The sequence below is a fragment of the Schistocerca gregaria genome, chromosome 7 (assembly GCF_023897955.1).
Source record: "Schistocerca gregaria isolate iqSchGreg1 chromosome 7, iqSchGreg1.2, whole genome shotgun sequence".
NCBI classification, from domain to species: domain Eukaryota; kingdom Metazoa; phylum Arthropoda; class Insecta; order Orthoptera; family Acrididae; genus Schistocerca; species Schistocerca gregaria.
This window is the reverse complement of record NC_064926.1, coordinates 346410798-346432150: the sequence shown is the minus strand read 5'-3', so window position 1 is coordinate 346432150 and position 21353 is coordinate 346410798. Positions and strand designations below refer to the sequence as shown.

Genomic DNA, 21353 nt, shown 5'->3' with positions numbered 1-21353 from the left:
CCCCTCGGGTTATCCGCGACACCCTCACAGCATAGCGGTACGTTTACGATATTCTACGTTCTGTTTTGTTGCCCTTCATAGCAAGTCATCCTGAGGTTACATTACAGCAAGTTTATGCAGGCATATACACGGTGAGAGTTTCTACAGGTTGTCTTCGTGCTTGTCCAGTCCTGCCTTGGTCAGCAAGGTCGACGGATCTCTCCCCAGTTGAGAACGTTTGGAGCTTCATGGGCCAGGCACACCAAACAGCTCGGTATTTTGGAAAGCTAACGCGTCAGTTGGACGGAATTCGGCACGGTATCCCACAGGAGGACATCGAATAACTTTGTCACTCAGTATCAAGTCAAGTAATTGCTTGCATAATGGCCAAAGGTGGACCAACGTGTTACTGACTTTCTCAGTTTGGAAAGCTCATTCTCTTCAATAAATCATCCAGTTTTCCTGCAATTTTAATCATTTGTTTGTGTCTACATGTACGTTATATCTACCAGTTTCCGTCCCATTCGGATAATTCCTTCGTAGTGCGCCTTTTTCTTCGTCTTAGAAAGTATTTTATATTCTGACAAGAGGGGAGAAATTAGTTTACCAGCTGATTTGCCCTCTGTTTTAGCAGACGATACGTGATACGACTTTTAAGGTTCCCAGGAATGTCTGACTTATTCCCTGTAAAATTAGGGCGAGGGTTTTAATGTGTTATCAGAGTGACTGGCTCATCTTTTTTTCAGGATGAACTAGCCACACTGCCTGATTGACTTCTAATTACATTCCTCCCGGACTAATTTGGGAAATGCGCCGCACACACACACACACACACACACACACACACACACACACAGACGCACACACGCACGCGCAAGCATATTGGAGATCCTGCAGTATGTGTTTCATTTTTACTCAAGTAATACGTGCTGTCCAAAACATCTCAGTTTCTTGATGGGACGACATTTAATACTATAGATTTTAATTTTTCATCTTCTCCTTTCATAATGTTTTGGTTCGTAACTATGTATTGTACATTTATGTAGATATTTCTATTTATTGTAATTCATAATTTTTAATATTAACCCATAGTTTATCTTCCGCAATGAACATCACAATACAGTCCCGGTAGCTAATTTCCCATAAAAAGCAGTAAATTCAGAATACATGGCTAACCCTAAATATGACATCTTTCTACACGTCTACACTTCAGGCTTTAGTGCAAGTGTGACATGCAGAGGCGCTTAACTGAAAGTTATTTACGGTATGACATGTATTTCAGTAAGTATATAATGTGCTTATTGACGTCGCTGGCAGTTGGGGATTTTGCTTAAAAAGTAAGGCGTACCGGGAATATGGACCCCGGTACCCTGATAAGGAGAATTAACGCATCCTCTCACCACAGTTCTTGTGTAAGATGTGAAGTCGATGGCTTGACCACCAATGTAGCTCCTTCTTTTCCTTCAAGGCACATACAGTATAAAATAGGAATTTTATTGGTATTGCCACGGGGAATCCATTAGATTTGACTCAAAATAATCGAAGGATCGAGACCCATACATATATTCGCGTAAAGACTATATTCACTTAGCATCAAGTCATTTTTTTTCTTTTTTGCCGTAGGAATGTAACGTTGCTGTCAATTGACACACTGCCACAGTCTGTCAGAAATGAATTACTGTAATGCTGTTTTCTGGATGTATGCTTAATAAATCAATAAAAATAAACATTTGTGCATAAATTGGCAAGACCCTTAAAATTCTATTAATGATAGTGTATGATGTGCTTAAGTCGTACCCTAATGAGATCAAATTTAAAAAATTACCCTTCTGGATTAGCTTAAGGACAGTTCCAAAATGTTCAAAACATTCGCTGTCCATCCCAAATCGCAAAGCATTTCTACTTGCCAGCTTTAACCTCAAGTTGCTGATGACGCCTTTACTTGTGGCAGCCATGCAATCGCCACGTACCTGGTGTCCAAGTACGGGAAGGACGACTCTCTGTACCCGAAGGATCCTGCCAAGAGGGTGGTCGTGGACCAACGACTCTACTTCGATGCCACCACGCTGTTCCCTCGTCTGAGAGCCACTACTGTGAGTATTCTTGCAATCACTTCCAATACACAATTACACAGCTATAAAGGTTTCGAATTATGTCATTGTAATTATTTCACTTAAAACTTCCCGGCTGATAGGCCTTGGTCGACGTACCTGTGGACTGGTTTATTTTGGTACCACGGTTCAAAATGGTTCAAATGGCTCTGAGCGCTATGGGACGTAACTGCTGAGGTCATCAGTCCCCTAGAAGGTAGAACTACTTAAACCTAAGGACATCACACACATCCATGCCCGCGGCAGGATTCGAACCTGCGACCGTAGCGTAGGTACCACGAAAAGAAGTGTTAACACCCGTCTGGTTGAACACGGAAGGAATTGCCGCCTGGGACATACGGACAAATCAGCCATGTCGGAATATGTTTACCAAGCGGGTGATCATGAAATAAAATTCACTGAGACTAGCATCATATAGAAAACATCGCATTATCAAGCGCGCATTTATAGAGGGGCTGTGGAGATTTACAAAAACCGTACTAATTTTAACAGAAAAGAGGAAAGCGATAAATTAAATAAAATTTTGATGTCAACGTTACAACTTTAAGTAGGACGATCGATTACTTTCAATTGAGAATGTTGGCAATACCAGAGACAATCTCTTAGCCGACGTCATGTGATGTGCCGTGGTGCCTTCTGCACAGGTACTATACATTCGGTGCTCCCTCCAATTCTGGTTGCAGTTCGCCGCTTTACCTCTGAAGATGTCTCCAGAAGTCGGAGATGAAACGTTAGGAGCAAGTTTTATACATCGACCACGGGCTGGAAGTTTCAAGTGAAGTCAGTAACAGCCGTGAAAGCCTACATTAAATGATTGTAATAACTGTATCATGAGCATGAGCAACAGAATTAGCTGGCGGAGGTGGACAGATTGGTAGATGAATGGTGGAGAGAGGGAGGGAGAGAGACTGGAGCAGCTGAGCGTGGGGCGCGGCTGGAATGTTGCCAGGCCGTCTTCTGGCAGTCGGCCCGGCAGGCGAGCACAATTAACAACATGCGCTCTTCCTGAGCATTTGTTCGCAAGACCATCGCGTTCAGCTGATGCATAGACCACTATACTGTGTTCAGTATATGTTAGTTGATGGGCTGTCTAAGCGTGAATTGGCTGAAGTCGTTTGTTGATTACCTTGCAGTATTGTGGGAAGTAGCCGTTTTTGTCTGCTTTGTTACTATTTTGTAGTTCACTCCGTACTGCTTCTGTTTCTTGTCACACGAACGTAGTTGTTGCAGTTAGGATCTTTATTAATAAGACTCTTTCAGTTTAGATTGCGAGCAACATTTAAGTGATCTTTACGTTTATGCAAGCCGGACGTCCTCATAATCAAGATGCTAATACCTTGTACCGCTCTAGCCTTGACAATGGCTTCATTTCGGGGTGGAAGAGAACTCACAAGTTTATTACGGTGTCCCATATCAAAGTGAAACCTCTCACTGATAATTAGAACCCTACAAGAGTCCCTCGTGGTGGAAAACCTCCTTAAAAGTTTCTCAGTTTGGCCACGAGTCATTACAAAACGGTATAGGTGACATAATGTTTAATTGGTCATGCCATCAAACTCAAGCCTGTCCAATGTAACCCTTTCCTGGATTCCTTTAATGCGCCGGCGCATGAGATTTCCTCCAACCTGTTTTCTGTGAATCTCTCATAACGTGTTCCTTGAAGCAGTTCTTGTACCACATTGAATTTTTAGAAGATGAAAATAAGTCCCGGGGTACCACTATGGTGCATTTTTTTAGGAAACACAGTGAAGCAAATTACAGTAGTCCAAAAGAAAAACGCCTTTTGCGTGCAGCACGTTAAGTTTTTTTTCCGAAGTCTCTGTCTCTAAATAGAAACCACTGTGGAAATCCGATGAAGTTTTCCATAGATGTGTTGGGCAGTTTTGCTAGTACTCCCGTCGATCGCATCACGTCACTCTTTTCAGTTCAGAGTGCACAGTGAGTATGTAAAGATGCCTACAACTGCAGTGTCTCCCGCCAAGTACGAGGGCCCAGTGAGAATTTTCGCCTGAAGTTATGCTGCCCGTATGCCATAACTATGATGCATTTCCTTCTTCAAGACAATTTTCAGCCGCATTCTGCAGGGGCAATGAAGATGCTCCTGCAGCATTTCCGATGGTGAGGGTTTCATAGCCACAATACAACCCGTAATTGGTTCCCCTGATTTTCATCTAAGCTATGAAGACAAAATTTTGACACAGCCAACAAGCTGCAGACCAGAGTAGAGAATTGGCAGACAGCACTGGGGGCTGAATTCTATGGTGAGGGTACTGGATAGTTCGTACAACGCACCGACAAATGTCTAAGTCACAGTGACGTTTATGAAAATAAGTAGCTATAAATTGTAGATAACTGTTACAGATAAAACATTTTTGATTTTCAGTGGTTTCCATTTTGTGACTGTTGGGTCATATAAAGACACTAAACGCTTAAGACCCCTTAAGGTGGATATTTTGCTTTAACATGTATGTGAGTAACTTTTCAGTAATGATATCCTAACCTGTACAAAATGTAGGCCTTTCTTTCCAACGGTAGTTTATTTGCTTCTTTTTCCAGAATATTTCTCATCAGTGTGTCAGTTTTTCAGGAAAAACCAAACATAGCACAATTTGAATGAACATCTACTTTGATTATCTGCTCGATTGTACTTTTGAATTTCATTTTGAGGTTTTCAAAGTATATAACTGATACACCAATTGTCAATTACTTAGTTTCATGTTCCATGTAACATTTTCATGATAAATCATAATGATACGGAATGAGTCATTATAATTATATTGACATCAATTTTTTTGTAAGTATGCCTCCATGCTGATTATTTATTAGTTTTTACTTTCTTCAGTTAAAGATAGGCAGATGTCAGTCAGTAATTCCTACCCATCACCACTTACACATTACAGTAACAGATAATCTTCCGCGTAATATATGTTATCAAATAGAAACATTTTCAGTTTAGTTTTAAATTTTGCCTGGCTGTGTGTCAGACATGTTATATCAATGCGTCAGTAATCAAAACTTTTGGTTGAAGCATTGTAAACCCCTCGTCGTGCTACAGACTAATTTAATGTGGTGCAATGTATATCATTTTTTCTTTTAGTATTGTAATTATGTACATCATTGTTCCTCTTGAAGTGCAGTAGATTCTTTACAACAAACTTCCCGAGTGAATAAATATACTATAAAACGGATAGATTGCTATTCACACGCCTAGCACAACGCAGGCACGACAAGTGTGTTCACATAAATCACCCAAAGCCTTCTTCAGAAAGGAAGCACAGCACACATACACATTCACAAAAGCTGCCACTCTCTTTTCGAAGGGAAAGAAAATGTGAAAAGCTATAATAATGTGAATAATAATAGGCGAGAGGAATTTTGGGCATCAGATGCTGCTCCAACAATCAGCGCGATTACGTAGTCGTGTGTTGTGCGGGATCGAGACCGTTGAGACAGTGTGGTTTGGATGTTGGAGTATTTGCGAGTTGCAAGGCAATAAAAAACAAAGAAAAGAAAAGAACGGACACAAAATAAAGTAAGGCAAATCTGAAGTCAGATGTTAAACATAAAACCACTACAGTAAAAGTAAACATTTCAACAATAATTCATGTATACAAAAGAAAATATTGCTTGAATTGCTCCAGTTATGAATGAAATGTGATTCCTTAAAGCTTTAGATTACGATCGGATCGATTAGTACACCCGTCAACAATACAAGCTGGCATTTTTGATGAAACAACTACGTCTCCACACAATCAACGCTCCCAACACTGTCGAAATTGGGCACGGGCGCGTCTGAGTGACGTCACGGGGAAGTATTAGCGCAGTGAACCTTATGTTTTGGGCTGGTTAAGATGGCGGACATCAGCTTAAAGTTCGTGATATAATGACACCTCCCTTCTGATTTCACCGCCATGTTTCAGTCGCTCACGATTCTAGGTAACGAATGATGAGCAACATTAAAGTTTCTGAGAGGTAACACTTGATTCGTAACAATTTACGCAAACGTGACGTCATTTTGATGTCACACACAAAACGATTGGCTATCTACTTTTCTTAGAATTCTATACCCGCCTCTCTCAAGATCTCATGCGGACGTATCAGAGATTTATAAAAACACGTAATTCTTGGAAGGATTAGTTACAATTATTGCGATAATATAATGTCACATAATGATTTATCAACGGTTAATGCATTCATATAAGAGTGCTGTCATGTTGTTGTTGTTGTTGTGCTCTTCAGTCCTGAGACTTGTTTGATGTAGCTCTCCATGCTACTCTATCCTGTGCAAGCTTTTTCAGTACCTACTGTACCTACTGTAACTACATCCTTCTGAATCTCCATAGTGTATTCATCTCTTGGTCTCCCTCTACGATTTTTACCCTCCACGCTGCCCTCCAAAGATAATTGGTGATGACTTGATGCCTCAGAACATGTCTACCAACAGGTCCCTTCTTCTTGTCAAGTTGTGCCACAAACTCCTTTTCTCCCCAATTCTATTCAATACCTCCTCATTAGTTAGGTGCACTACCCATCTAATCTTCAGTATTCTTCTGTAGCATCACATTTCGAAAGCTTCTGTTCTCTTCTTGTCCAAACTATTTATCGTCCATGTTTCACTTCCATACATGGCTACACTCCATACAAATACTTTCAGAAATGAGTTCCTGACACTAACATCTATACTCGATGTTAACAAATTTCTCTTCAGCAGAAACGCTTTCCTTGCCATTGCCAGTCTACATTTTATATCCTCTCTACTTCGACCATCATCAGTTATTTTGCTCCTCAAATAGCAAAACTCATTTACTACTTTAGTGTCTCATTTCCTAATATAATTCCCTCAGCATCACCCGACTTAATTCGACTACATTCCATTGTCCTCGTTTTGCTTTTGTTGATGTTCATCTTATATCCTCCTTTCAAGACACTATCCATTCCGTTCAACTGCTCTTCCAAGTCCTTTGCTGTCTCTGACAGAATTACAATGTTATCGGCGAACCTCAAAGTTTTTATTTCTTCTCCATGGATTTTAATACCTACTCCGAATTTTTCTTTTGTTTCCTTTACTGCTTGCTCAATATACAGATTGAATAACATCGGGGAGAGGCTACAACCCTGTCTTACTCCCTTCCCAACAACTGCTTCCCTTTCATGCCCCTCGACTCTTATAACTGCCATCTGGTTTCTGTACAAATCGTAAATAGCCTTTCGCTCCCTGTATTTTACCCCTGCCACCTTCAGAATTTCAAAGAGGGTATTCCAGTCAACACTGTCAAAAGCTTTCTTTAAGTCTACAAATGCTAGAAACGTAGGTTTGCCTTTCCTTAACCTTTCTTCTAATGTAAGTCGTAAGGTCAGTATTGCCACATGTGTTCCAACATTTCTACGGAATCCAAACTGATCTTCCCCGAGGTCGGCTTCTACCAGTTTTTCCATTCGTCTGTAAAGAATTCGCGTTAGTATTTTGCAGCTGTGACTTATTAAACTGATATTTCGGTAATTTTTACATCTGTCAACACCTGATTTCTTTGGGATCGGAATTATTATATTCTTCTTGAAGTCTGAGGGTATTTCGCCTGTCTCACACATCTTGCTCACCAGATGGTAGAGTTTTGTCAGGACTTGCTCTCCCAAGGCTGTCAGTAGTTCTAATGGAATATTGTCTACTCCTGGGGCTTTGTTTCGACTCAGGTCTTTCAGTGCTCTGTCAAACTCTTCACACAGTATCGTATCTCCCATTTCATCTTCATCTACATTCTCTTCCATTTCCATAATATTGTCCTCAAGTACATTGCCCTTGTATAGACCCTCTATACATTCCCACCTTTGTTCTTTCCCTTCATTGCTTAGAACTGGGTTTCCATCTGAGCTCTTGATATTCATACAAGTGGCTCTCTTTCTCCAAAGGTCTCTTTATTTTTCCGGTAGGCAGTATCTATCTTACCCCTAGCAAGATAAGCCTCTACATCCTTAAATTTGTCCTCTAGCCATCCCTGCTTAGCCATTTTGCACACCTGTCGATATAATTTTTGAGACGTTTCTACTCCTTTTTGCCTGCTTCATTTACTGCATTTTTTATATTTTCTCCTTTCATCAATTAAATTCAATATTTCTTATGTTACCCAAGGATTTCTACTATCCCTTGTCTCCTTACCTACTTGATCCTCTGCTGCCTTCACTACTTCATCCCTCAGAGCTACGCATTCTTCTTCGATTGTATTTCTCTCCCCCATTCCTGTCAATTGTTTCCTTATGCTCCTCCTGTACAACCTCTGGTTTAGTCAGTTGATCCAGGTCCCATCTCCTTAAATCCCCACCTTTTTGCAGTTTCTTCAGATTTAATCTACAGTTCTTAACCAATAGATTGTGGTCAGACTCCACATCTGCCCCTGGAAATGTCTTACAATTTAGAACCTGGTTCCTAAATCTCTGTCTTACCATTATATAATCTATCTACATCTACATCTACATGACTACTCTGCAATTCACATTTAAGTGCTTGGCAGAGGGTTCATCGAACCACAATCATACTATCTCTCTACTATTCCACTCACTAACAGCGCGCGGGAAATACGAACACCTAAACTTTTCTGTTAGAGCTCTGATTTCTCATATTTTATTTTGATGGTCATTCCACCTATGTAGGTTGGGGTCAACAAAATATTTTCGCATTCGGAAGAGAAAGTTGGTGACTGAAATTTCGTAAAAAGATCTCGCCGCGACGAAAGACGTGTTTGCTGTAATGACTTCCATCCCAATTCGCGTATCATATCTGCCACACTCTCTCACCTATAACGTGATAATACAAAACGAGCTGCCATTTTTTGCACCCTTTCGATGTCCTCCGTCAATCCCTCCTGGTAAGGATCCCACACCGCGCAGCAATATTCTAACAGAGGACGAACGAGTGTAGTGTAAGCTGTCTCTTTAGTGGACTTGTTGCATCTTCTAAGTGTCCTGCCAATGAAACGCAACCTTTTGCTCGCCTTCCCCACAATATTATCTATGTGGTCTTTCCAACTGAAGTTGTTCGTAATTTTAACACCCAGGTCTTTAGCTGAATTGACAGCCTTGAGAATTGTACTATTTATCGAGTAATCGAATTCCAACGGATTACTTTTGGAACTCATGTGGATCACCTCACACTTTTCGTTATTTAGCGTCAACTGCCACCTGCCACACCATACAGCAATCTTTTCTAAATCGCTTTGCAACTGATACTGGTCTTCGGATGACCTTACTAGACGGTAAATTACAGCATCATCTGCGAACAACCTAAGAGAACTGCTCAGATTGTCAACCAGGTCATTTATATAGATCAGGAACAGCAGAGGTCCCAGGACGCTTCCCTGGGGAACACCTGATATCACTTCAGTTTTACTCGATCATTTTCCGTCTGTTACTACGAACTGCGACCTTCCTGACTGGAAATCACGAATCCAGTCGCACACTCAGACGATACCCCATAGGCCCGCAGCTTGATTAGAAGTCGCTTGTGAGGCACGGTGTCAAAAGCTTTCCGGAAATCTAGAAATATCGAATCAACTTGAAATCCCCTGTCGATAGCGGCCATTACTTCGTGCGAACAAAGAGCTAGCTGCGTTACACAAGAGCGATGTTTTCTGAAACCATGCTGATTACGTATCAATAGATCGTTTCCTTCGAGGTGATTAATAATGTTTGAATACAGTATATGCTCCAAAACCCTACCGCAAACCGACGTCAATGATATAGGTCTGTAGTCAGATGGATTACTCCTACTACCCTTCTTGAACACTGGTGCAACCTGCGCAATTTTCCAATCTGTAGGTACAGATCTATCGGTGAGCGAGCGGTTGTATATGAGTGCTAAGTAGGGAGCTATTGTATCAGCGTAATCTGAAAGGAACCTAATCGGTATACAATCTGGACCTGATGACTTGCCCGTATCAAGCGATTTGAGTTGCTTCGCAACCCCTAAGGTATCTACTTCTAAGAAACTCACACTAGCAGCTGTTTGTGTTTCAAATTCTGGAATATTCCATTCGTCTTCCTTGGTGAAGGAATTTCGGAAAACTGCGTTCAATAACTCCGCTTTAGCGGCACAGTCGTCGGTAACTACCATCGGCACTGCGCAGCGAAGGTATTGACTGCGTCTTGCCGCTTGTGTACTTTACATATGACCAGAATTTCTTCGGATTTTCTACCAAATTTCGAGACAATGTTTCGTTGTGGAACCTATTAAAGGCATCTCGCATTGAAGTCCGTGCCAAATTTCGCGCGTCTGTAAATTTTAGCCAATCTTCGGGATTTCGCGTTCTTCTGAACTTCGCATGCTTTTTCCGTTGCCTCTGCCACAGCGTTCGGATCTGTTTTGTGTACCACGGGGGATCTGTTCCATCTCTTACCAATTTATGAGGTATGAATCTCTCAATTGCTGTTGCTACTATATCTTTGAATATGAGCCACACCTCGTCTACATTTGCATATTCAGTTCGGAAGGAATGGAAATTGTCTCTTAGGAAGGCTTCTAGTGACACTTTATCCGCTTTTTTAAATAATATTATTTTGCGTTTCTTTCTGGTGGATTTGGAAGAAACGGTATTGAGCCTAGCTACAACGACCTTGTGGCCACTAATCCCTGTATCAGTCATTATTCTCTCTATCAGCTCTGGGTAGTTTGTGGCTAAGAGGTCAAGTATGTTTTCGCAACCATTTACAATTCGCATGAGTTCGTCGACTAACTGCTCGAAATAATTTTCGGAGAAAGCATTTAGGACAATCTGGGAAGATGTTTTCTGCCTACAACCGGTTATGAGCAAGTATTTTTGCCAACATATCGAGGGAAGGTTGAAGTCCCCACCAACTATAACCGTATGAGTGTGGTATTTATTTGTTACGAGACTCAAATTTTCTCTGAACTGTTCAGCAACTATGTCATCGGAGTCTGAGGGTCGGTAGAAGGAGCCAATTATTAACTTAGTTCGGCTGTTAAGTATAACCTCCACCCATACCAATTCGCACGGAGTATCTACTTCGACTTCACTACAAGATAAACCACTACTGACAGACACAAACACTCCACCACCAATTCTGCCTAATCTATCTTTCCTGAACACCGTCTGAGACTTTGTAAAAATTTCTGCAGAACTTATTTCAGGCTTTACCTATAAAGATTTCAGCTTCTCTGCTTTATATTAGCGCTTGAAGCTCAGGGACTTTCCCAGCACAACTACAACAATTTACAACTACAATTCCGACTGTTCCGTGATCCAAGCAGTCCTGTATTTACCATGCACTCTTTGGGATTGCAGCCCACCCCGTACTTTCCCGAGGCCTTCTAACTTAAAAAACCGCCCAGTCCACGCCACACAGTCTCCGCTACCCGTGTAGCCGCCAGCTGAGTGTAGTGAACTCCTGACCTATTCAGCGGAACCCGAAACCCCACCACCCTATGGCGCAAGTCAAGGAATCCGCAGCCAACACGGTCGCAAAACCGTCTGAGCCTCTGATTCAGACCCTCCACCGGCTCTGCACCAAAGGTCCGCAGTCGGTTCTGTCGACGACGCTGCAGATGGTGAGCTCTGCCTTCAACTCGTAAGCAAGACCGGCAGCCGTCACCAAATCAGATAGCTGCTGGAATCCAGAGAGAATTTCCTCAGATCCAAAGCGGCACACGTCATTAGTGCCGACGTGTGCCACCACCTGCAGCTGGCTGCACCCTATGCTCTTCATGGCATCCGGAAGGACCCTTTCCACATCAGGAATGACTCCTCCCGGAATGCACACAGAGTGCACACTGGATTTCTTCCCCTCCTTAGCCGCCATATCCCTAAGGGGCCCCATTACGCGCATAACATTGGAGCTCCCAACTACCAATAAGCCCACACTCTGCGATTGCCAGGTCCTTGAAGGCTGAGAATGATCCTCTGAAGCAGGGCAGGCAGATGCATCTGGCTCAGCCAGAGACAGTGCCTGAAACCTGTTTGTCAAGCGCACCGGGGAGGCTTTCTGATCAGTCTCCGGGGACGTCTTTCGCTGCCTGCCATGAAGATATCTATCTGATACCTTCTAGTATCTCCAGGATTCTTTCATGTATACAGCCTTCTTTTGTGATTCGTGAACCAGGTGTTAATTAGGATTAAGTTATGCTCTGTACAAAATTCTACCAGACAGCTTCATTTTTCATTTCTTACCCCCAATCCATATTCATCTAATGTGTTTCCTTCTCTCCCTTTTCCTACTCTCGAATTCCAGTCACCCATGACTATTAAATTTTCATTTCTTACCCCCTATCCATATTCATCTAATGTGTTTCCTTCTCTCCCTTTTTCTACTCTCGAATTCCAGTCACCCATGACTATTAAATTTTCGTCTCCCTTCACTATCTGAATAATTGCTGTCATAGGAGTGACTTAATATGGTCAATAATTTACAAATTAAGAATGAAACACACTTCTATTATAATTTGCAATATGCCGCTTCATCGTAATGGAACATTAACAATTTATCACAAACACATCACAACTATAATTAAATGTCGCTTTATAACGTATCAACGAGACAAGCATTCAAGACAGAATATGATAACCAAGACGGGAATTAAAAATCGCATGGTTAAGTGTTAGGGTGATTAATAATGTCGTGGTTACTGGAATCGAAAGTTCTTGGTTCGCATCCCGTTGCATGCTTTTTTTTTCGTGTTAGCGTTCTTAACATGCTCCGCTTTTTATAAAATCTAATACATGTATGTTTTGCAATATTGGATACTATTTACAGTCAGCCTCATCTGAGAACGGATGAAATAAATACTTAGCGATTAGGCAGGAACCTAAGAGGACAGATTAAATTGCTGCAACTGAATCGAGCAACTATGAAATTCATATTCTATCTTCCACAAATATTTGGCTGTATATTTCCGAATATGTGCCACCTCTAGAGTGTGAGGATAGGCAGGAACCTAAGAGGAAAGTGTAAACTGCTAAGAGTGAAAGGAGGAACATTAAAATTCATAGTCTTCCTCATCATCATCATCATCATCATAATTTAAGACTGATTATGCCTTTCAACGTTCAGTCTGGAGCATAGTCCCCCTTATAAAATTCCTCCATGATCCCCTATTCAGTGCTAACATTGGTGCCTCTTCTGATTTTAAGCCTGTTACTTCAAAATCATTCTTAACCGAATCCAGATACCTTCTCCTTGGTCTACTCCGACTCCTCCTACACTCTACTGCTGAACCCATGAGTCTCTTGGGTAACCTTGCTTCTCGCATGCGTGTAACATGACCCCACCATCTAAGCCTGTTCGCCCTGACTGCTACATCTATAGAGTTCATTCCCAGATTTTCTTTGATTTCCTCATTGTGGAAACCCTGCTGCCATTGTTCCCATCTACTAGTACCTGCAATCATCCTAGCTACTTTCATATCCGTAACCTCGACCTTATTGATAAGGTAACCTGAATCCACCCAGCTTTCGCTCCCATACAACAAAGATGGTCGAACGATTGAATGGTGCACAGATAACTTAGTCTTGGTACTGATTTCCTTCTTGCAGAAGAGGGTAGATCGTAGCTGAGCGCTCACTACATTAGCTTTGCTTCACCTCGCTTCCAGTTCTTCCACTATGTTGCCATCCTGTGAGAATATGCATCCTAAGTACTTGAAACCGTCCACCTGTTCCTAACTTTGTTCCTCCTATGTGGTACTCAATCCGTTTATATCTCTTTCCCACTGACATTTCTTTCGTTTTGGAGATGCTAATCTTCATACCACAGTCCTTACATTTCTGATCTATCTCTGAAATATTATTTTGCAAACTTTCAATCGAATCTGCCATCACAACTAAGTCATCCGTATATGCAAGACTTCTTATTTTGTGTTCACATATCTTGATCTCACCCAGCCTGTCTATTGTTTTCAACATATGATCCATAAATAATATTAACAACAGTGGAGACAAGTTACAGCCTTGTCTTACCCTTGAAACTACTCTGAACCGTGAACTCAATTTACGTTCAACTCTAACTGCTGCCTTACTATCTATGAAAAGACCTTTAATTGCTTGCAAAAGTTTGCCTCCTATTCCATAATGTCGTAGAACAGACAATAACTTCCTCCTAGGAACCCAGTCATATGCCTTTTCTACATCTATAAAGCATAGATACAATTCCCTGTTCCACTCGTAACACTTCTCCATTATTTGCCGTAAGCTAAAGATCTGGTCCTGACAGCCTCTAAGAGGCCTAAACCAACACTGATTTTCGTCCAATTTGTCCTCAACTAATACTCGCACTTTCCTTTCAACAATACCTGAGAAGATTTTGGCCACAACGCTAATTAAAGAGATACCTCTGTAGTTGTTACAATCTTTTCTGTTTCCATGTTTAAAGATTGGTGTGATTACTGCTTTCGTCCAGTCTAATGGAACCTGTCCCGACTCCCACGCCATTTCAGTTACCCTGTGTAGCCATTTAAGACCTGACATTCCACTGTATTTGATGAGTTCCGACTTAATTTCATCCACCCCAGCCGTTTATTGCACTGCAATCTACTGACCATTTTCTCCACTTCCTCAAATGTGATCCTATTTCCATCATCGTTCCTATCCCATTGTAGATCGAAATCTGAAACATTACTGGTCGTATTTTCAACTACATTGAGCAACTCTTCAAAATATTCCCTCCGTCTGCCCAAGGCATCCACAGGATTCACCAGCAGTTTTCCTGGCCTGTCCAAAATACTTGTCATTTCCTTCTTACCTCCTTTTCGAAGACTGCTAATTACACTCCAATATGGTTTTCCAGCAACTTGACCCAAAGACTCCAACCTGTTTCCAAAGTATTTCCAAGATTTCTTCTTGGATGCTGTAATTATCTGCTTGGCTTTGTTTCTTTCTCTAACATAACTTTCTCTGTCTACTTGAGTTCTAGTATGCAGCCATTTTTGATATGCCTTCTTTTTCCTCTTACAAGTTTCCCTGACTGTGTCATACCACCAAGCTGTTTGCTTCATCCTACCTTTACACACTACTGTTCCAAGACATTATTTAGCCACTTCTAGTACTGTGTCCCTGTACCTTGTCTATTCCTTTTCCAATGACTGTACTTCACTGCATTGAACTAACTGGTACCTTTCTGAGATCACTGTTATGTACTTGTATGTACTTGTGCCGGATTTCCTTATCCTGAAGTTTCTCCACTCTTATCCTCCTACATATGGACCTGACTTCCTGCACTTTCGGCCCTACAATACCAATTTCACTGCAGATTAAATAGTGATCAGTGTCATCAAAGAATCCCCTGAATACACGTGTGTCCTTCACAGCCTTCCTGAATTCCTGATTTGTTATTATACAGTCAATGACAGATCTGGTTTCCCTGCCTTCCCAAGTATACCGGTAATGTTCATACGTTTAAGAAAGGAGTTTGTGATTACTAAGCCCATACTGGCACAGAAATCCAAGAGTTGTTTCCCGTTCCTGTTGGCCTCCATATCCTCTCCCAATTTACCAATAACTTTTTATACTTTTCTGTTCGATTTCCAATCCTGGCATTAAAATCACCCAAGAGCAGAACACTGTCCTTGTCCTTTAACAACTACATCACTGAGTGCGTCATAAAAACTATCCATCTTAACTTGATCTGTCCCTTCACAATGCGAATATACTGACACAATCCTAATTTTCTTGCTAGACACTGTCAAATCTATCCACATCAGTCGTTCGTTTACAAACCTTATTGCAACTACGCTGGGTTCCATTTCTTTCCTGATGTAAAGCCCTACACCCCATTGTGATATTCCTGCTTTGACTCCTGACAGGTAGACCTCGTGTTCTCCCACATCCTCTTTTTTCTCATCCCTTACCTGAATGTCACTAACAGTTATAACGTCCAACCCCATCTTACTTGCAGCCTCTGCCAGCTCTACCTTCTTCCCAGAGTAGCCCCCATTGTTATTAATAGCTCCCCATCTCGTTACCATTCGTTTGCCGAGTCGTATCTTAGGAGTCCCTGGTTTGTCAATTAGAGGTGAGACTCCGTCACCTCCAAAGGTCCGAGGCATTTTGCTCCGATTGTTGCCAGCATCATATTTAACGTACCAGGGAAGCAGGTTGCTAGCCTTTCTTGTCCCGGGTCCCATTGAGTTTTACCCCTAACGATTCAGGAACTAACCGGTGGTAGTCTTTGCCGTCTGAGAACAAAGTCTTCCTTATCACAAATATTTCGCTGTTTATTTACGGATGTGTGGCGTTTTCCGAGGGTGTGATTAGGCACGGAATAAAAAATACAGCATTAAATGCTGCGGCTAAAACGAGCTGCAATAAAATTTGTATTTTTTCTTCTCACAAATATCTGTCCCTTTATTTACGAATATCTAGCGACTTGCGAATGTGTGGTTAGGGAGGAATCTAAGAGGACAGCTTAAAGTTGCTGTGAATGAATGGAGGAGCAATAATATTCATATTCTTCCTTGTCACAATGTCGATAGCCGATCATGCAGTCGTCAATATTGCACGTGACGTCAAAATGAAGTAAAGTTTGCGGGTATTGTTGTGTAAAGAGCATTACCCGACTCCGAACGGTATCAGGGTTAATATAAAGCAGGAAGAGATGTATATGACTCACTCACAAAGAAATTGCTCCAGAAAATTCACAACCGTAGCCTCTAAGTATTGGAGAGAGCGACGTTCAGTGCAAGAGAAAACATCTTGTATCACTCTACCCTTACAATAAATAACTGCCAAGGCGAAATTCCTCATCGTTTATGTCAAATAACTTTGGTCCAATATATGTGTATGTTTTTGTTTAGCTTGGTGTTAGTTTCAACGCAAACTTTATATGTTTATGAATATATTTTCTCCATAACTTGACGAAAATTTAACCAGCTTAGATGTTCTTGCATTTTAAACTATTTAAAATTTCTCTAAAAAAATTCCACACTTCCGAGATGATAGGCAGACATGATAAGAAAGTATTTCAGTTGTCTCGGTATAGACTCTTTCGAATGACTTTGGCAGTTAACTCTGGGCATGGTAGCTTACAAATACAAACATTTCATACAAAACATTTGCATTAACATTTTTATGTTTGTGCAGACTAATAAAACGTTTGCAGAGATTTAAAAGATAATAACATTACGACATGCGTTAAAACAGGAACACGTCACCTACACGGTAGGCTGAGATAAAAAAAATTATCGTAAAATAATTATGTTCTTAAGGAAGTTTACGCAAGATGTAAGCTAATGTGCCCATAAAAATTAACACAGTTTTTTTTTTTTTTTTTTTTTGCAATTAAAGATATCCTCTAGTTCCAAAAATTTCCCCAGTTTTTGGAGGAAAATTCTGAAACTGTAACTTTTGAGAACAGGAGTGCGTTGCACTAAAACGTAGAAATTACGGCAACACGAAAAGAAGAAAGTAATAAAGTTTGAAATTAAACGGGTTAAATATATTGTTGGGAACCTTCGGCGTAGAGAAATACACAGAAAAGTTACACGCGTAGAGGAATTGCAAAGGGCGTAAAAGCAGACTGTTATGCTGTAAGCATAAGGGGAGCGCTCAGTTTCAGTCATACGTTTACACATAAAACTGTTATATAACGAAGAAAACTTCAAGTGGGATGACATAACTAGTCGTTTGATGCACGAAACTTTTAAGACACGTTATTGAAAAATGATTTACCGAGCAAAAGTGGCACTAGACATCGTAGTTATCAAGTCTGTAGTTCAGTTGTCAGAAATGCATTCACATTAACCTGTTTGTAGATTTTTGATGTACGGCAAAGAAAAGACTAACTTCTCCCCTGTTTTGCCAGGCGCAATATTCTGTATTTCTTAATGTGTCTAGCAGTTAATGAGATTAATTCAAATGTCATCATGTCGTGTTTTGCAGTTCCCTTTGATGTTCCTGGGAAAATCTGAGGTGGAACCGGACAAGAAAGCTGCCATATACGATGCACTGGGGATTCTGGAGAAGTTCCTGGAGCCAACTGGATGGGTGGCTGGAGACCACGCCACGGTGGCAGACATCGCTTGCGCCGTGACTACGGCCACTCTGCAGGTCAGCTGCTTCTGGTTTCCTAGTGCCTTGACCTATGGTGACAAAACCGCGGCCATGCACCCGGAAAGCCGACACATTAGCGAATGATTTGGACGGAGCGTCCTTTTGCAAGAGCGCAATTTTGTTTGTTTCATCCCAAATATGTTTCACCACTGTGGTAGCGTTATCAGTGAGCCTACGTTTATGTCTTTTGAAGGTATAATGATACAAAATATGAAGTGTGTGAGAGAAGTAATAAGATAGACAACACCGCGAGCGAGCTGGCAACATTGTATTGTTCTAGTTGTGTACACCCCTGTATTCATGCCTCCAGTTGCTCAGGCCAAGTTTCAGCTCTGTACAGCCATCACGCGATTCTCGATAGCGCCGTCAGTAAAGTTTTTTTTTTACGAAAATGGAACGGGGGAATTTAGAGAAACGTTATTCTATCAAGTTTTGTGTTAAACTTGGGAATTCGCGAGTGTGACCTTTGAAAAGTTGAAACTGGCCTATGGGGAACATTTCGTACCAAGAGCAGAAGTTTTTCGCTGGCACAAATAAATATGGAAGGCCGAGAACACACCATAGATCTCACGGAGACCTTCAATCTCAAAAAGCGACGAAAACGTAGAACGTGTGTTTGCTCTTGTGGGATCAGACCGACATTTAAGAATAAGGATGATGGGTGACCTGTTATACACTTTCACCGTACATCAAATTTTGATGTCAGTTCTGTACATACGAAAGAATTATGCGAAAACGGTACAGATAAACCTCACTGAGCAGATGGACAATGGGAGAAACGTGTACGTTGATCTTCTTGTTAGGATTGTTATTGACCATGAATGGTTCAGTCGTGTGATCACAGGTAATGAATCTTCGTTTTTTGAATATGGTGCTGAGACAAAGTGGCTAGGTGAGGACTGGCATACTGAGGCATATCTTTCACTGAAAAAATCTCGAATGAACAAATCAAAGACCAAAACAATTATTTGCATGCTGTTTTGATTTTAGGGGTATTGTGCATACAGAATTTGTTTCTCCAGGGCAAACTGTCAACCAAATGTTTTACAAAAATGTCTTCGATATGCTCAGGAAAATGGTGATTTGAGGACATTGCAGGCAAGCGTATACTGCAGCATGAGTGTCGCATTTTGACATCAAAAGGCACTGCTGTTGTTCCACTGCCCCCCTACTCGCCTGATCTGAGTCCTTGTGACGATTTTCTTTTCCCGAAATTGAAAAATTTTAAAAGGACGACATTTTGCAACTCTGTAGAGCATCCAAAAGATATGACCAAGACGGGGAACAACTAGGGGACAATATTGTTGATTGAAAAAAATTAAAACTTTGGTAGATAAAAAATCAGTCTAATAATTTTTCTCATACACGTCGTATGTAACTCTAGAATTCGTAGGCGCTAAATTTATAGCTATTGTTAACGTTATACTCTAGTTTGCAGTAACTTACTTGTAGCTTACACTGTTGTTTCTTTGCAACTGTGCAATTACTACGAGGTCGTGCTGAAAAGTAATGCCTCTGATTTTTTATGTAATATCTCATAATGTTGTTTTTAAATAACACAAACTTCGTTTACGTTCTATATCCTCATTCTTCATGTCTACGTATTTATTTCTCAACATAGTCATCCTGGAGGCAAAGACTTTTCTCCGAACGAGAGACTAGTTCGTTGACTCAGTCGCAGTGGAATGTTTGACTTTGTCGACGAAACCACACCCTCACCTCTGCTTATACTGCTTCATCACTGTCAAAGTGAAGTCCTCGAAGGTGTCCTGTAAATTTTGAAAGCACGTGAAAATCGGATGGGACAAAGTCGTGATTGCTTCGAGAATGACCGATGACAGTGAACGCAAAAAAAAAAAAAAAAAACCGATAATTAAACATATCGCCAGCTCACTAGTGCAATGAATATCCTGAGAAAGGTAATGACAAAACAAATGAAGCATATAATCGCTGGCGTGGCGACAGAAAGTTGTCACGCTTTTCCACAGCACAACAGTTCACGACAACATAAACGAACCAGAAAGCACTGAGTTTGTGGTTATTTATTCTGAAATACTGAATTTTGAAAGTAAAGTTAAATGATGTTGCTGATTAAATTAATGACTGGCCGCAACTGAAACTTCGTTACGTAAAGAATGACTTCCAGCAACCTCAGCGTAACGTAATGCAACATCTGTAAAACGACAAGCTATTTACTTTTAATTATTGAATGTACTTTAAGCTAATGAGCAACTGATTTTACTTTTAACATAAGAACAATAAAGTACGTATGAAGCCAGCAGAAGACACTCGATAAGCTAAATACGGAATAAATGAAATTGCGCAATCTTGATTTGTGCTGTGTTTTTAGTTATTAGTTTTGCTAGTGAAACTTTACGTCACCTGTAAGTGATTCAATTGCAAACTCGTTAAGCCTCTGTTATGCAATACAAGAATGAACAGTTACTGAGCCGGTCGGAGTGGTCGTGCGGTTCTAGGCGCTACAGTCTGGAGCCGAGCGATCGCTACGGTCGCATGTTAGAATCCTGCCTCGGGCATGGATGTGTGTGATGTCCTTAGGTTAGTTAGGTTTAATTAGTTCTAAGTTCTAGGCGACTGATGACCTCAGAAGTTAAGTCGCATAGAGCTCAGAGCCATTTGATCAGTTACTGAGGCAGGAGAAGTTAGACTGAAACTGGTCATAAAAAAAACTGGCAGTATGTAGTTAATCAGTTTTCATATTTTTACGACACTCGGTGATTGCATGGAAAGGAAAGGGACCCCGGTTCATAATAATGCCTGAGGCCAACGACAACACAGGTGCCCTACAAGTTTTAATTATTGTACGTTATTATTTGTGAAATTTAGTCAATCTTTGTGAAAGAAATGTCACTGGGTAATGGCCGTACAATATTATTTACACTCTCAGCTAACAGTCTTACAATGTTGTAGCTGTGCGAGCGATGAAGAATGTAGCCGACGAGAATACTGAGCTACTACTGTTGCTGGTTGAGAACCACGAGTCGTCTCCAGAGCCACGGATAATCATGGGACAGGCAATTGTGAGAACTGCAGCTTCCTCCGTCTGTTCACGCCTACCGGGCTCTCAGTAATCGCGGGTCAACGAAGTAGTTGCGTCCACACTGGCGCGATCATAGCTGCACACCGCATCTGCGGGAGCGCCCAACGCTTTCATGACTCAAGTTGCTCTGCTTCCTTTCTGCTGGCAGCGCGACTG

At 41.2% G+C, this 21353-nt stretch overlaps 1 protein-coding gene across 1 annotated transcript in view; it reads left to right on the top strand.

The window, feature by feature from the left end:
* Positions 1–21353, top strand: part of LOC126281411 (glutathione S-transferase D7-like) — a 96154-nt gene that overhangs the window by 53538 nt on the left and 21263 nt on the right. The window contains exons 4-5 of the mRNA XM_049980348.1: positions 1931–2072; positions 17966–18133. Coding sequence (XP_049836305.1) covers positions 1931–2072; positions 17966–18133 — 310 coding nt within the window. The remainder of the gene's footprint in view (positions 1–1930; positions 2073–17965; positions 18134–21353) is intronic.